Below are 17,081 nucleotides of genomic sequence, written 5' to 3' on the forward strand. Positions count from 1 at the left end.
GAGGTAGGCATTGACCTTGAGTGTTGTTGGAGTCGCACTGATCCAGACAAGTGGAAAGTATTCCATCACACTCCTGACTTGTTCCTTGTAAATGGTGGATAGGCTTTGGGGAAGTTTGTTACTCGCCACAGAATTTGCAGTCTCTGACCTGTTCTTGTGTACACAATATTTATGTGGCTGTGCCAGTTCAGTTTCTGGTCAATGATAACCCTCAGGATGTTGATAGTGGGGAGATTTAGCAATGGTAATGCTGTTGAATGTCAAGGGGAGATGGTTAGATTCTCTCTTACTGGAGATAGTCATTGCCTATGTCATGAAGACCCCCACCTGCCAAAAATGAGGCATATTAGTTTCATCACATGAACATTAATTTTAAACTGTTGCTGGAGTGGAGAGATCAGCAGTAGCTGAAAAAAATTTGCATTCTAAAAGACAGTTGCCTAGGAAAAGACAATGGGAACTGCTTACTGATTCAATTAACAGAGATTGGTCTGGGCAATGGTGATCCACATCTTGTCAGTGTAAGACACAGCACTATACCCCCACCACCCACCAAGAACTTTGGAATCCACAAATGCAGGAGTTTGTTAAAAAAAAAAGTGAGTCGCATGACTAACCTGCTGGCCCAGGTCTGGTTTTGAAGTGCTTACAGGACAGCTTGGGTCAGACTGAATTTGGAAGAGAGCCTCTCTCCTGTCTGGCTCTCTCTCTCATGAATTTCCAGATCCACTGAAGTCACTTAAATCTCAAGAGAGAAAAGACTTCTACATTGAAACAAGTTTTAAAGCGTGCACTGGGCCCCAACGAAACAGCAAGACTTACCAGCAACCAAAGACTCCACATCAAACTTAAAGGACTGTAAACAGAAACCCAGCTATTGCCTCAAACTTTCCTCTTTATTCTTTCTACTTTTTCTGTCTCTATCTGCGTGTGTTTATCGCATATGCATGCTAGCATGGTCGCGTTGCGTATTCATGGTTGTTAACCGAATAAGAGTTTAAGATTAATAAACTTCCAACTTTCTTGCCTTACAATTGGAAAGCAATGAACAAGGATTCACTGAGGGGGAGCTAAAAACACGGTGTTTTAAAATTTTAACGCTGCTACGGTAAAAACCAGGCAAAGGCTGAGAGGGAACCCCTAGACCTCTTTCCCACCTGGTCATAACACCTGGCACTTGTGTGGCACCAATGTTACTTGTCACTTATCAGCCCAAGACTGGATGTTGTCCAGGTCTTGCTACATATGGACATGTACTGCTTCAGTATCTTAGGAGTTGCAAATGGTACTGAACATTGTACAATCAGCAAACATCCCCACTTCTGACCTTATGATGGAGAGAAGGTCATTGATGAAGCAGCTGCAGATTGTTGGGCCTAGGACACTAACTACCCTTAGGAACTTTTGCAGTGATGTCCTGGGCTGAGATGATTGGCCTCCAACAACCACAACCATCTTTGTTTGTGCTCGGTATGAATCCAACCAGTGAAGAGTTTTCCCCTCGATTCCCATTGACTTCAGTTTGGCTAGGGCCCCTTGATACCCCATTTGGTCAAATGTTACTGTGATATCCAGGGCAATCACTCTCACCTCCCCTCTTGCGTTCTGCTCTTTTGTCCACGTTTGGACCAAGTCTGTAATGAGGTGAGGAGCTGAATGGTGCAACACAGACTGAGCATCAGTGATCAGGTTATTGCTGTTTAAGGGGTGCTTTATAGCACGGTCAATGGCACTTTCTATCACTTTGCTCATTAGAGTGTAAACTAATGGGGCATTAATTGGCTGGAATGGATTTGTCCTGCTTTTTGTGGATAGTACATACCTGGGCAATTTTCCACATTATCAGGTGTTGTAGTGGTACTGGAACAGCTTGGCTAGGGGCATGGCTAGTTCTTCAGCACAAATCTTCAGTACTACCGCTGGGATGCTGTCAGGGCCCATAGCCTTTGCAGTATCCAGTGCCTTCAGCCATTTCTTGATATCACGTGGAGTGAATTGGATTGGCTGAAGACTGGCATCTGTGATGGTGGGGACCTCAGGAGGCAGCGGAGATGTTTCATTCCTTGGCCCTTCTGGATGAAGATGGTTACGAATGCTTCAGCCTTTTCTTTTGCACTGATGTTCTGGGCTTCCCCATCATTGAGGATGGGGATACTTGTGGAGCCTCCTCCTCCTGTTAGTTGTTTAATTGTCCACCATTCACAACTGTATATAAAAGTAAAATGCTGCAAATGTGAAATAAAAACAAGAAATGCTAGAAATACTGGCGTTATGCTCCGAAATTATTGAACTCTATGCTCAGTCCAGCAGGCTGTAGCATGCCTAATTGGTAAATGAGGTGCTGTTCCTCGACCTTGTGTTGATGTTCACTGGAACACTGCAGCAATCCCAGGACAGAGATGTGGGCATGAGAGCAGGGGGGAATTGTTGAAATGGCCAGCAACTGAAAGCTCAGGGTCATGTTTTCAGACTGAGCGGAGGTGTTCCGCAAAGCGGTCACCCAGTCTCCGTTTGATCTCCCCAATGTGCAGGAGACCACATTGTGAGCAGCAAATACAGTATACTAAATTGAAAGTAGTACAAGTAAATCGTTACTTCACTTGAAAGGAGTGTTTGGGGCCTTGGATAGTGAGGAGAGGTGGTAAATGGGCAGGTATTACACTTCCTGCGATTGCAGGGGAAGGGGATGAGGTGATAGGGGTGATGGAGGAGTGGACCAAGATGTTGCAGAGGGAATGATCCCTTTGGAATGCTGACAGGGGAGGGGAGGGGAAGATGCATTTGGTAGTGGCATCATGCTGAAGGTGGCGGGAATGGCGGAGAATGATCCTTTGGATGTGGAGGCTGATGGGGTGGAAAGTGAAGACAAGGGGAACCCTGTTGCGGTACTGGCTGTGACTGGACTGCAGAGCTTAGATCTGATCCATTGGTTATGCAATTGCTTAGCTCTGTCTAGTGCATGCTGCTTCCACTGTTTGGGATACAAGTAGTCCTGTGTTGAAGTTTCACCACATTGACACCTCACTTTTAAGGTATGCCTGGCGCTGCTCCTAGCTATTCGTGGGCCCTTGCTCTGTTCAATGTGGCTGCCTACATAAAGATGGCAATACTTCAAAATACTTCATTAGTTGTGAAGCATCTTTACATGTGGAAAGTGCTACATAAATGCTATTCTTTCTTTGCTCAGGACCGCAGTACAGTGAATGACTTATGTCGAATATAAAGAAAACTATATGATGGATAACCTACCTTTACTAGGAATGTTCCCAATTCTTTGAAAAAACTGTCAAGTATTTATAGGAACAGCCTCAAATTTGCACTGGAATTCAGTCTAACTTTGGCGGAGCAGGCTCATGGGGCCAAGTGGCCTGCTCCTGCTCCCAATTCGTATGTTCGTATCGAACATGACCCTCTCAAAGTATTCAGGCTAGCTGTGGATGATGTGTGGTAGTTGTTTTTCTCAAAGGCAGCATTGAGGGGAGTGTAAGCCACTTTGGTTAAAACAGTGATTCTCACAAACAGTAAACGTTGCATGGTCACAGGAACTGTGGTATGGTAGAGTACCATTCAGAGAATAAGACAGACTGTATCAGAAAGCTAACTAACTTTAAAGATTGAAACAAAGAATGAATGGAACCCAATATAAACTAAGCAATCTAAGGACCTTATATTGGGATGACCAAAGCCATTTGTTTTGCATCCCCATCACAAACTCCATTCCCAAATCAAGTCATCCAGCTCCCTGGCCACTGTTTGAAGCTGAACCAAAATATTCCCAACTGTGATGCTCTATTTTGATCCTGAGCTGAGCTTCTGACTCCATAGCCTCACAACCACCAAGATCGCCTACCTCCACCTCTGCAACATCATCTGTTTCTGCCCCTGCCTCTGCTCATCTGCTGCTGAAACCATGCCTTGACCTCCAGACTCGACTATTCAAACATGCTTGTATCTTCCACCCTCTGTAAATCTGAGCTCATCAATTCTGCTGCCCTTATCCTACCTTGCACCAAACGCTGTACATTCATCAACTCTGTGCTCGCTGAACTACATTAATTCCTGGTCCATCAACACCTCAATTTTAAAACTCTCATCATTTTAAAATCACTCCCCATCTCTCTAATCTCTTCCAGCCATACAACTCTCAGAGATCCCTGCAGCTCGAATTCTGGCCTCTTGCACATCCTAGATTTTTATTGGTCTGCTATTGGTGGCTATGTCTTCAGTTGCCTAGCCCCATAGATCTGGAACTTGTTCGCCACACTTCTCTATCCTCCTTTAAGACCCTTCTTAAAACATACCTCTTTAACTGAGTTTTTGGTTATCTGTCCTAGTATGTGGCTCGTTGTTGAGTTTTGTTTGATAACGCCCTTATAAAGTGCCTTGAGACATTTTATAACATTACAACAGTGACTACACTTCAAAAGTGCTTCATTGGCTGTAAAGCACTTTGGGATGTCTTGAGGTTGTGAAAGGCACGATATAAATACAAGTCTTAAGCCTTTCTTTACAATGTTAAAGGTGCTATATAAATACAGGTTCGTCCTCATTTGTTCAATCTCCATATAATACATTGCCAATTTAGAACAGGAGGGGGAAATTACTTTGCATCACACAAATGAATGCTGATACAAAAACATGATCCCTAACCTGTTCCATCTCAAAACCTTAAACAGGAATGATCCAATTCTCCAAATTTGATCACTAAGTTTATCGCATGACATAGGGAGGATAACTGAATGAAGAATGCAGCATAGACGTAAAAAGAAAATATTGCAGAGAATTTTAATTCAATTTCAAAATCATTCCACATTTCTAAAGTTAAGACAAGGTTTCAATTGAAAAACTTTATTTTTTTCATATTCACAATATTGAATGAAAAAATATGCTATTGTTGCAATAAGTTCATAAATATCTGTGCAGACAAGGCAGCATTTATGCATTTGAGTGCCTTTGAGACACAATAACTGGGTTCTTTGTGCAATCTTAAAAAGCTGTTTACACTGATATCACAGAAATAACTAGAACATTTTCACAGGACAAACCGTGTCCATTTGATGGCTATTTTATCTATAGTAGAACCCCTAATGATCTATTGGGACAACAATGGGCAACAGACAGACACCAAATCTCTCATTGGTTTGTTGCGAATCACAAGTGCAAAGGATGAGGACTTAAAGTGTCCTGGCATTTGCAAAGGTTTCTACACAGTGTTTTTTTTTAAAAAAACTCTGCTCACCATGGTCATGCCTTCTTTACGTTCCATAATTGAAGCTGCCAGTACCACGATCATCTCTGTAATCAGACTACCAAAATCGCCATCATGATGGTGAGCCTGAATTCTGTGAATGAGTACAGTGTGGCATTTGATTGGTTTCAACCTCTCAGCTGACACAAACCCACAATTTAGTATACACTTTACTGAGAATACAAAAAGGTAATGCTTTTCTGTTTAAAAAAAATAATTTGCTCAAGGTTTTCCAGACTACATAAAGGGAGAGAATAAATTTGTCTGCCAAATCATAGTATCACCTAGCTGAAATGTTTTGTTGTAGCCTTGTACACCCATGAGTTGTGCCCTTCTAATGACTGTGAAGCATGAAATCTGAAAGGAGGTCTATCCTGTTTCCCCATCAACTCCCATCTGGCTGATTCATAAGTCGTAGCTATGGATTTCAGATGAAGCCAATTTATTTAACTGTACTACTTCCATGTCAGTCTCTGCTATCGACAGCAACATTAAGTAGCTACTGGCCATACTCTAGCTATTTGTGGGACATCAGTGGCTGCCGGGGCAGTGGGGTGGGGGGTTGGGGTTGGTGTGGAAATGGCGTCCCTTAACACACAGAGCTATACAGATGTCTTGTGACTGCTCAATTGACCTTGAGTAAACAATTAGCTTATGCCTATCACAAGGTGACTACAAACCAGAAGCTCTTAGCCTGGACCCTGCCAACGGGTATTTATTAGAGAACTTTCTGAAGAGAACTGTAACATTATAAATTAACCAGATTCAACCCAGTTCAGCTCATTTAAAAGCCGAGAACCCGATATGGTGCATTTCACAGAAACAAAAGCTAAACTTTCAAAGATAGGCTTCACTAAATATTGCAAACGTTAACACTTTCTTCATATTCAACGAATCAAAACACTGAAGGAAAAAGAAAAGCAAACAATTCAAAAATCCCAAGTTTCAAATAAATGTGAAACCCTGCAGCACAGCTTCCGTCAGATATTGAGCTTGTTAGCGATTGTTACTACTACTTTCAGAACTGGCATGAAGGCAGAGATCTCACTGAAATTGCTGCTGCTCACAACGTGTGTGTGAACAGCCAATGCTTGCTGGTAATTGCATCCCTCTATGTTCCGCACAATTTCATGCAGTCCACTCAGAATGTGAGGCGAAAGCTGGGCATCAGAAAATAGAAAAGGTTATCAATGTTTCTAAACAGCAGTACAGTACTCTCAGGTTTTTGCCTACACCCCCACCCAAATGAACACATGCATACCTTCAACCCACACTGCAGCATATACAGTTAAATATACACACACAATTTTCATCTGAATTTCATAATGGAACATTCATTAGAACCACAATTATATAAACAACTATCAGTTTATCTGATATGTCAGGTATGATCTTGGAGCAATCTCACATGGTAACTGCTTTTAATCCTCTAACAATGTGGTCTTTCATTCTGGATTATTGCCTGGCTCTTCTGCCCACTCAGTTTCTTTACTCAAATTTATCTGTTAAAAGTGCACTGAACTTGTCACTAAACTAAATTTCAGCTTCAATTATTCAAGGCCAGATAAGTTTGAGGTCATCATTGTTGGCTCAACCCTGCTATATTTAAGGGAGACTCTTAAAACAAACAAACACACACACACTTACACACACACAGTGCAAAGGAGGATATAAAAATTATGCAAAAATTTAAAAACCATTCAAGCTCTCTTGGTGGCTCAATGCATTTATCCTGTGTGTTCAGTCCCTGGTCTGCCCTAGGTTAGTTGAAGGCAGCAAGGGGTGATGATGGGTATACTACAACTGCCCTTAGGGTGGAGTCAAAATAGGTTTTGCTTTATTCATTCATGGGATGGCACTGTCGCTGGCAAGGCCAGTATTTATCATCCAACCCTGATTGCCTTTGAGAAGGTGGTGGTAAGCTGTCTTCTTAAACCGCTATAGTCCATGGGATGTAGGTACAACCTTAGGGAGTTCCAGGACTTTGACCCAGTGACAGTGAAGGAGTGGCAAAATAGTTTCAAGTCAGGATGGTGTGCAACTTGGGGAGTGGAACTTGTAGTTGTGTTCCCATGCACCTGCTGCCCTTCTTCCTCTTTGTGGTAGAGGTCGCGGCTTTGGAAGGTGCTGTCAAAGGAGCCTCGGCAAGTTGCTGCGATGCATCTTGTATATAGTACACACTGCTGCCACCGTATGTCGGTGGTGGAGGGAGTGAATGTTGAAGGTGGTGAATGGAGTTTCAATCAAGCGGGCTGCTTTGTCCTGGATGGTGTCGAGCTTCGACTGTTGGAGTCAGGCGCATCCAAGCAAATGGAGAGTATTCCATCACACTCCTGACTTGTACCTAACATATGGTGGACAGGCTTTGAGGAGTCAGGTGGTGTGTTACTCGCCGTAGAATACCTAGCCTCTGACCTGCTCTTGTAGCTACAGTATGTACCTGGCTGGTCCAGTTAAATTTCTAGTCAATGGTAACCCCAGGATGTTGATGGTGAGGGATTCAACAATGGTAATACCATTGAATGTCAAGGGCAGATTGTTAGATTCTCTCTTGTTGGAGACGGTCATTGTCTGGCACTATGTGGGGTGTGAATGTTGCCACTTATCGGCCTGAGCTTGAAGGTTGCCCAGGTCTTGCTGCAAGCAAACACTGACTGCCTCATTATGAGGAGTTGCAAATGGTACTGAACACTGTGCAATGATCAGCGAACATCCCCACTTCTAACCATATGTTGAAGGGAAGGCCATTAAGAAGCAGCTGAAGATGGTTGGGCCTAGGACACTACCTTGAGGAACTCATGCAGTGATGTCCTGGGACTGAGATGATTGATCTCCAACAACCACACCCACCTTCTTTTGTGCAAGGTATAACTCCAACCCGTGCAGAGTTTTCTCCCCGATTCCCTGTGATTTCAATTTTGCCCTTAGTTGGTATCCAGTGAATCCCATGGGAAGTGCATGTTAGGTTAGATGAGGACAGGATTGGACTTGGCTGTGATATTCTGTTGTTGAACAGCCTGCAGATACTGATTTTCAACACTCACTAGTGAATAATAGTGACTTGGGTGATGCACCAGACAATGCCTATGAAGCCATAATGTCAAAGAGCTAACAGCTTTCAAACAGCACAGAACAAAAAAGAAAATCACATTTCAAAATTAAGCTGATCCCACGTGTGATATGAGATGGGCTGAGTTATTTGCATTTGGTTATTTTCTTGTCCAGATTTCACGTGCATGAATTTGCATTACATGTGGTCATGGGTAGCCTTTTTCCCCTTATAAGAGGGTAAATATTAGTCTTATCAAGGGCAGTGATATTAGTGCTTGGGAATAGGACATTTGCCAGTCTTTGCACTGTCAGTAAGAAGTAAATAGATTAGACAGATTCAGAGTAAAGCTTTCTACGCTGTCGCAACATTCCTTAATCCTAACTAAGTGTAACATTTAATTTCCCATACATGCCACCCTTTGTGGACAGAGTGAAGTTGTTCATTTACTGTTGAATTGTAGGCAGTTGCATGCTGTGGACGAAGAATCTCTATGAACTGTTATACGACTACCCAAATGAGATCCCAAATGTGAAAAGATAGTAACCTAGCTCATTTAAAGAAGTAAAATATTGCAGATGCTGGAAATCTGAAATAGAAACAGGGACAGTTGGAGACACTCAGCAGGTTAGGCAGAATCTTTGAAGAGACTTAATGATTCAGGTCTTATAATTCTTAGTCAGAACTGAAGGGTTGCAGACAAGAAATGTCAACCTTTTTTCATTTCTCCACAGATGCTGTCTGACCTGCTAAGTGTTTCCACCTATCAAAGCAGACTGTTGTCCTCAGTCACTTGCATCCAGCTAATCGAAGTTCAAAATTACATACATGTACAACATAAGAGCACAGTATAAACAATATTATGAATTGTGGAATGATGGGATGTTAGAAAACATAAATTGACCTCTGCGGTTACAGCTTCCAAACACCATTTCTCCTACATCCCCACTTTTTTTTTATCTATGACTTAACCATGACAAGAATTAATCTCAAAATTAATCCAGAATAACTATTTACAATAAAAGATGCTGGAAATCTGAAATAAAAACAGAAAATGCTGAAAATACTCTGCAGGTCTGGCAGCATCTGTGGAGAGAGAAACAGAGTCAACGTTTCAGAAGGCGAGGACAAGGGGAACACTATCATGGATCTGAGAGGGAGGAGAAGGGGTAAGAGAAGTGCATAATATAGGATGGACACAGTTGAGGGCCCTGTCACCCATGGTGGGGGCAGCGAGGCAGAGCCTCGGTTGAGGAAAAACTACGACATATTGGAAGCACCAGTATGGAAATCTGAACAGATGCGATGGAGAAATTGGGAGAATGGAATCGAGTTCTTACAGGAAATGGGGTGTGTGGAAGTGTAGTCAAGGTAGCTATGGGAGTCTATGGGCTTATGGTGATTATTGGTTGATTGTCTCCATTTCAGGGGATAGGCTGAGAAGTCAAGGAAGGGAAGGGAAGAGTCGGAGAGGGACCATGTGAAGGTGAGAGAAGGGTGGGATTTGGAAGCAAAGTGAATGAAATTTTCCAGTTCAGGGTGAGAGCAGGAAACAGTACCAATACAGTCATCAATGTACTGGAAAATGAGTAAGGGAGCAAGCCTGAAACAAAAAGTGTTCCATGTATGTAGAACAGAGTAAATGTTTGTCCCAAGCTTCTTTTCATTTCAATCTACCTCACACAGACAGATAACAAACTTAAAAGGCAAGTCTGGTACAATTTGCAGAAATTCCTATTTCCACAGCTCTTTAGCTTTAAAACCCGCCCCCCCCACCATACAGTGAGATGAAACCATCTGTCATGTAATATATCCTGGAAACTCTGCCAAAACATGCCATACTTTTACTGTTACCTTTGCTTAAATGGTTCCCACTTACCGTCTGGTCTCGCAGTTTATCGTACAGGTAATCGAGTCGCTTTGCAGCGTCATCCAACTTCCTCTTTGTTTGCTGTGGAATAATTCAGGATTCATCAAATAAGTATGGCTCAGGAAGGAAACAGGAGCAGCCAAAGCTCCATTACAGTCTTGCCTCAGAGAACGAAGCTATTTAAACCTCTGCCAAGATAATTCTTAAGATTGTGCACAATACAATAGTTTTGGTTCTTGCACGCAAATGTATAGAAATATGCAACACATTCATCAATATACAATTCCTTCCATAAGCCATTTACAAAAGAGGCAATCACAATGATGCATTGCTGACGATTTACCGCATATTGCTATAAAATTGGTTCACAGGCACAAATTTCACATGGAAAACGTATCTAAATATTTGTCACAGAATGAATTTATTTTTGTCCCCAAGTTGCAATTACCTGGACCAGCAATATCCAAGAGTTCAACGTTCCCCTCTCTAAGTAATAGGGGCGGCACAGTGCAGCACAACTGGACAGCTGAAGTGATTATTGCTGATTGGGCTGGTTTCTCTGCAGGCATTTTTTTTTATAACATTAATGATTTTAGATATAGATAATGTATAATATGGCAGCCAACAATGGCTGTGCAATGTGATTCGTGCAGTCTTGTACCACCACATTAAGTTCAGCGTTTCTTTTTATGAAGTGAAGATGACAGGTGAAGGAGAGGACAGGACATGACCATTGCTGAAGAATAGGTGAGCAAGTAATTAATGTTGCTGGCTTATTGTTAAAAGCTTGAAGATCATGGGAAGATGACTGGGTGAGGCAAGGACTTCTGCATTTTTGAAGTTGTGCAAAAGAATTAGAGAAGATGACTGGGGAATTAGTTTTGATTTCAAAACAGAATGCAAGGAAGATGAATAGTCTGTATGACAACACACTTGGAGTTTAGAAGAACAGGAGAGGAAGTTTCAGAAAATTAATGACCACAATAGCAGTCATTTGGATGGAGAGGGGAGAAAGAGGGGGCAAGAGAGTGACACACACAAACACATAGACACAAACAGAGTGTGAAAAATAGATCGAGATTGATGGATGGAACTGAGAGGAATTGTCTATCAAAAGAGCATCTTTAAATATTCTGTCCAGAAATGCAAGTGAAAAATATCCTGGGCTTTATAGATTGTTAAGCATTGTATAGTGAAGAAATAAGTCATGAAAAAGTTTAAACTGAGCTTCTGGAGATAGCTTTTGCAATGGAGATGTGAAACCTTCCACTTGAGATGGAGATAGTAAGGCCAACGTTATTGGATGAAGAATGCTGGGGTGGTTACCAAATATAAGAGGTGGCATCTGCTGGTTAGATTTGCAAGAGAAAGAAATTGTCTTTGAGCAATTCAAACAAGACTTTCATTGCCCCATTGAGAGGCATGAAGGAGATAAAGTCACTGTGATTCAGCCACTGCATTGCAAAGAGGTATCAAAAAGGGTGCAAAATAAGGATGGATGGTGAGTGAAGAAAGTCAATGATATGAAGAGGAAGCAAGAAACTGGAAATGCTTTGAGAGTGTAAGACAATGAACTGTCTACAGCAATTTGGGAAAACTAGACAGCCATGAACATAGCAAAGATGGATGATAACTTGCTTACAGGTGCATGGTGAAAGGACCTGTGGAAGGATTAGATGTCCAAGGTAACAAGTGATTCATCAATGCATTTCAAAAGCAGGGTTCCAGAAAGTATCTAACATAGCCATCAAGATGGTATACTGAAAACCATACTGCATATCATGGAGTGCTGATGAAACTTTACAGCCATGTTTCTGCACGGTACTGTGTTTAGCTGATGATTATATCCTGTAGTGCAACATAGGGGTTTTGTTGGAAATGAGCAACTTACACTTTGCATGTAACAAAATATCTTGAGGCACTTTAGTAAAGATCATACGACAAGAAATGGGGGGAAAATTAGACCGATCTCCCAAAGGTGCAATGAAAGTGTGTTTTGAAAGTGAGAGAGGTGTAGCAAAGCACAAGGGTTGAAAAAAATAATGCCAGAATGCAGAGGCACTCATGAACTACAACGCAAATGATGGTTCGGAGTTGGGGGACACAGAAGAAAGCAGAGTTGGAAAGCAAAGGGTGGGTGTGAGGACATACAACTGGAGATTGTAGAGGTAGTTTTCAGCAAAGCTATGGAGGGATGTGGAAATGAGGATTTTCAAATTGACATGCTGGGGACAAAGAGCAAACAGGGGTCACTGAAGACATGGGCAACAGATATAAAGGTTACAATGCAAGTGGCAGAGTTCTGCATGAATTAAGCTCATGAAGGGTACAGCACAGGTGAGGTGAGTGTTGGGAGAAATGAAGCTTTGAGATGAAGGCAGCACGGATAAGAGCAGGGCCTGTTTTGGGTTGGTGTGGAGATTACCTCGTATAAAAGGTTGGTATTGTATGATATTAATCAGGGCCAGAGTGGTCTCCCAGACTAGTTTTCATCATCTAAAAGGGGTTGAAAAGGAATTTTCCAGATTTTTCCCCAAATTGACATGCATTATGTATGTTTTTTTACCTCACTCCCAAGAGATCACATGGCTTCCAGGTGGAGTGGAGAGTGTTAACATTGTGATGCGAAAGGCATTGATTGCAGTTTAGCGGGACAGCTCTGATGAACCAATGGATCTTTTCCTGACTATCATTGTTGTACATGTGTAAAGATTTTATGCACAATTTGAGAGCTGGGAACCTTGGTGGATTATGTTACAAAGGTGGAAGATAGTGGTCTTGGCAATGGATCAAGGGTCAAACAAGGCACAAAACCAGCACAACTCAGGATTCAATTCCAACAAGCAGTCAGAATGGGGCAGGTTGGATCACCTTCTTAGATGCAAAGTTTTTGGAGGGACTTGATTTCAGTCATCCCAAGATATTAAAATAATGTGGCATATATTTTGATCCAGAAATGAAGTGAATCAGAAGCACAGTCAGGCGTAAATCCTGTGGTCAAACTCAAGAGAACGACTGCTGAAAAAAGTGCAGTTGTAAGAGCATGCGTGGTATCAGTGTTATGGCCAGAAATTGTTCCTCCATGTTAATACTGCAATTATAACAATGATTTAGTCATTCCCATCAAAAGTTAATAAAATGTTTCCAACACAATGCAGGGAGATAATACTTGAATATGAATACAAGAGGACCCAACCTCCAGCTGGCTTCAATTCTACTGATCATTTTGCCAGCTACTAGGATATAAATGTCAATGGGTGAAGATTGAGGTGTGCACAAATAAAATCGAGCCATTTTCTACACACTCTCTTTCATTCTCCCCCCCACCTCCCCCATCCCATTAAAATGAATAGAACAAAAGTTGATTTACTTCAAAAGAGCACACTAAACCCTAATCGGAATTTGTGTCTGATAAAATCATCATCCAGAGGTGGAAAATCCCCATCAGTGAGTGTGTTTTCTGGAAATAATCCAGATAAAGTACAAGTCTCCAATCTGGAGTCAGACTGTTCAGCGCTAAATCCAATTTGAGCAATGGGGCTCTTTACCACCCAGGAGGGGGAAGCTTCAGTACTCACTTACCATGGGGGCTGCAGCAAGGGCTATGCATTAAAACCCAAACCTTGGAACAAATATTTCCTTATCCAGAGATCATCATATTAAAATGTTCTGTGGTGCAATGTGTTTTTAAAAAAAAATATATCTGCATTTGAAATGAACAATTTGTAGAAAATTCAGAATTCTGAAACTGTACATAAGCTCCTTAGGGCTCAAAAAGCCTTGCAAGACAATTGTTGTGCTTGCAGAGATTTGTAGTGAGTATTGGGTGCTAGACAGGAATGCTTCAAAGGGATAAATCATCTTATCTTGCCCTTGACCGTTCTTATTTTGCTGATAACTCAAAGGTGTGACTTCTTAATTTCCCTTTGACACTCGGAATTTATCCAGTGATAGAGGCATTGACTGCTTTAGAACCAGATTCCTTGGCATGTGAAGTTATAAGATAGTTCTAGCTGCAATTTTCTTCTGCTTACCATAACTCCCAGTTCTGCACAGTAGAGAACATGGTACCTACTATGATACTTGCATCAGGAGCCAGTATTCCACAGAAAAAAAGACATGGAAGTCTCAGATACATTACACACTTTGTAAACACCCTGCCCCGAGGCTGAAAAGCACTGATATTGGTGCATTGCTTCAGCTGCATGAACATCAGAAATTTTTTCTGTTGTGGATTATTATGGCATATCCTTGTCTGAGAGAATGTTGTGAATTATTCGAGGTAGTGTAATAACTTTCAAAGTTGCCTCTTATTTGGAGATTAAATTAACAGAAATTTAGGTAGGTAAAAGCTTTCCTGAATTTGTGTTGTTTCTGGGGGGGGCGGGGGGCAGGGAAATGTAAAGCAAATACAAACCTGTGTGTGTTCTTAATCTCGAGATATGTTTGCTACAGTAGACTGAAAAACCCTGCAATGGTTTTCAACTCTGGGCATCCACAAGGGCTAATGTACCCTGTCAAGTTTTGAACATCCCACCTGAAAGTAGAGAACCTAGTTTCACCATCGTAAATACCCATAGTTCCATCATAATTTCACTTCAACTTCATAGGTCCAGCAATTAGCACTTTCCCCATCATATATACCATTATAGGGAAGACAGTGGCGCAGTGGTAATGTCACTGGACTAGTAATCCAGAGGCCCAGGCTAAAGCCCCCCAGAATATGGGTTCAAATCCCACCATGGCAGCTGGTGGAATTTAAATTCAATTAATTCATTTAAAAAAATCAGGAATTGAAAGCTAGTCTCACTAATGGTGCCATGAAACATCGATTGTTGTAAAAAAAAAACCCATCTGGTTCACTAATATCCTTTGGGAAGAAAATCTGTCGTACTTACCTGGTCTGGCCTACATGTAACTCCAGACCCACAGCAATGTGATTGACTCTTAACTGCCCTCTGAAATGACCTAGCAAGCCATTCAGTTGTCAAGTAGAGGTGTGCAAATGGAAACCCGACCCAAGTCCGAATGCTGGACCCGGAAGCCCAATCCGACCCGAACCCAACACATGCCGTCGGATCCCATCAGGGTCGGGTAGCAGGCCTTTACCCACGTACTGATGTAAAGGCCTGCCACCCAACCTGACCCCAACGGGTCCCGACAACATGCGTCAGGTTCGGGTCGGGTCGGACCTCCGGGTCTGGAATTCAGGCTCGCATCGGGTTTCCTTTGCACACCTCCATTGTCAAGGTCAATTAGGGAAGGGGAACAAAATGCTGTCCTTGCCAGCAACGCCCACATCCCATGAAAGAATAAAAAACACATACAATTTTATATAACACACGCACACATGCATATAAAACAAGTACACTTATAGGTAACCTTATTTCAAATGACAGGATTATTGTTTAAATAGCGACATACCGGGTCACCAGCAGCTAAAAGGCATCGCTGCACCAGCCCATCAAAGGTTGTCTTCAACACCATGTGCTCTTCTGGGATTTGCTTTTTCACAATCTTCTCTGTGGGCAGCTGCTGCAGTGGCTGAAAATGAAAATGATATATTAAAAAAATGCAGCAAATTACGGTGTAGGTTACCCATATCTGAAGAGAGTGAACTAAAAGAAAGGAACAATATTGCATATGCAGCAACACAATGTCTCCCACAACAAACTGCAACTCAGTGTGAAGTCAAGTAACTATACTCAACTCAGTAGCAAGCCACATGGGTCTATGTGCACCACTATGTAATTCACATTGTAAAGTTGCTGGAAAGTACACAAACTTACTGGAAAAATTGCTATTCTGTCTGGCATGGATACAAACATTTTATATCCACATTATTAAAGTTAGATAAAAGATGGCACTAATGGAAGCAGAAAATATATTAAAAAATCTTACATCTACAACACACTTGCTTTCTGCAAAATCTTCCCTCTCGTTATCGCATTTTTGTTATACTTGAGAGCACTTGGCCTCACTTTTAATTCCTACACTTACTGTTTGAAAGGTTATGAATTTGAATCGTGGCTGGACAGGAGTTCATACAACTGCTGTGGGCTGTGCAAGAACAGAATTTAAATTTACCTTGTGGTCAAAAAAAGCTTGGGATTTTGTTTCCATCACGTCCCGCCAAAAAATGTGCAGGTGTTTTCTACTTAATTCATAATCCATTATCTAAAATGAATTTCTGCATCTATCTTTTGGAGGTAGCAGAACATATTGAGAGCGCGGTTGGTAAAGCATCTGGGATCTTGGGCTTCATAAATAGAGGCACTGAGTACAAAAGAAGTGAAGGTATGCTGAACCTTTATAAAGCTCTGGTTAGGCCAGAACTGGAGTATTGCGTCCAGTTCTGGTAACCACACTTTAGGAAGGATATGAAGGCCCTTGAAAGGGTGCAGAGGAGATTTACCAGAATGGTTCCAGGGATGGGGGATTTTAAAGAACAGTACAGCACAGGAACAGGCCATTCAGCCCTCCAAGCCTGGGCCAATCTTGATGCCTGTCTAAACTAAAACCTTCTGCACTTCCAGGGTCCATATCCCTCTATTCCCATCTTACGTCGGTAGTGTGCAAATTATTGGAGAGGATTCTGAGAGACAGGATTTATGATTATTTGGAAAAGCCTGGTTTGATTAGAGACAGTCAGCATGGCTTTGTGAGGGGCAGGTCATGCCTCACAAGCCTTACTGAATTCTTTGAAGATGTGACAAAACACATTGATGAAGGAAGAGCAGTGGATGCGGTGTATATGGAATGTAGCAAGGCATTTGATAAGGTTCCCCATGGTAGGCTCATTCAGAAAGTAAGGAGGCATGGGATTCAGGGAAAGCTGGCTGTCTGGATACAAAATTGGCTGGCCCATAGAAGTCAGAGGGTGGTAGTAGATGGAAAGTATTCAGCATGGGGCT

At 42.0% G+C, this 17,081-nt stretch overlaps 1 protein-coding gene across 2 annotated transcripts in view; it reads right to left on the bottom strand.

The window, feature by feature from the left end:
• Window positions 1–4,832: 4,832 nt before the first annotated feature.
• The window catches only part of sec31b (SEC31 homolog B, COPII coat complex component), an 83,242-nt gene continuing 70,993 nt past the window's right edge, over window positions 4,833–17,081 (bottom strand). For both annotated transcript variants that reach the window (XM_068020744.1, XM_068020743.1), the window contains 3 exons: window positions 15,592–15,711; window positions 10,177–10,248; window positions 4,833–6,408 (listed from right to left, as the gene is read on the bottom strand). In XM_068020744.1, the coding sequence (XP_067876845.1) occupies window positions 6,229–6,408; window positions 10,177–10,248; window positions 15,592–15,711 (372 nt within the window). In that variant the 3' untranslated portion in view covers window positions 4,833–6,228. The remainder of the gene's footprint in view (window positions 6,409–10,176; window positions 10,249–15,591; window positions 15,712–17,081) is intronic.

This window comes from Heterodontus francisci, chromosome 42 (assembly GCF_036365525.1).
Source record: "Heterodontus francisci isolate sHetFra1 chromosome 42, sHetFra1.hap1, whole genome shotgun sequence".
Classification (NCBI taxonomy): Eukaryota; Metazoa; Chordata; class Chondrichthyes; order Heterodontiformes; family Heterodontidae; genus Heterodontus; species Heterodontus francisci.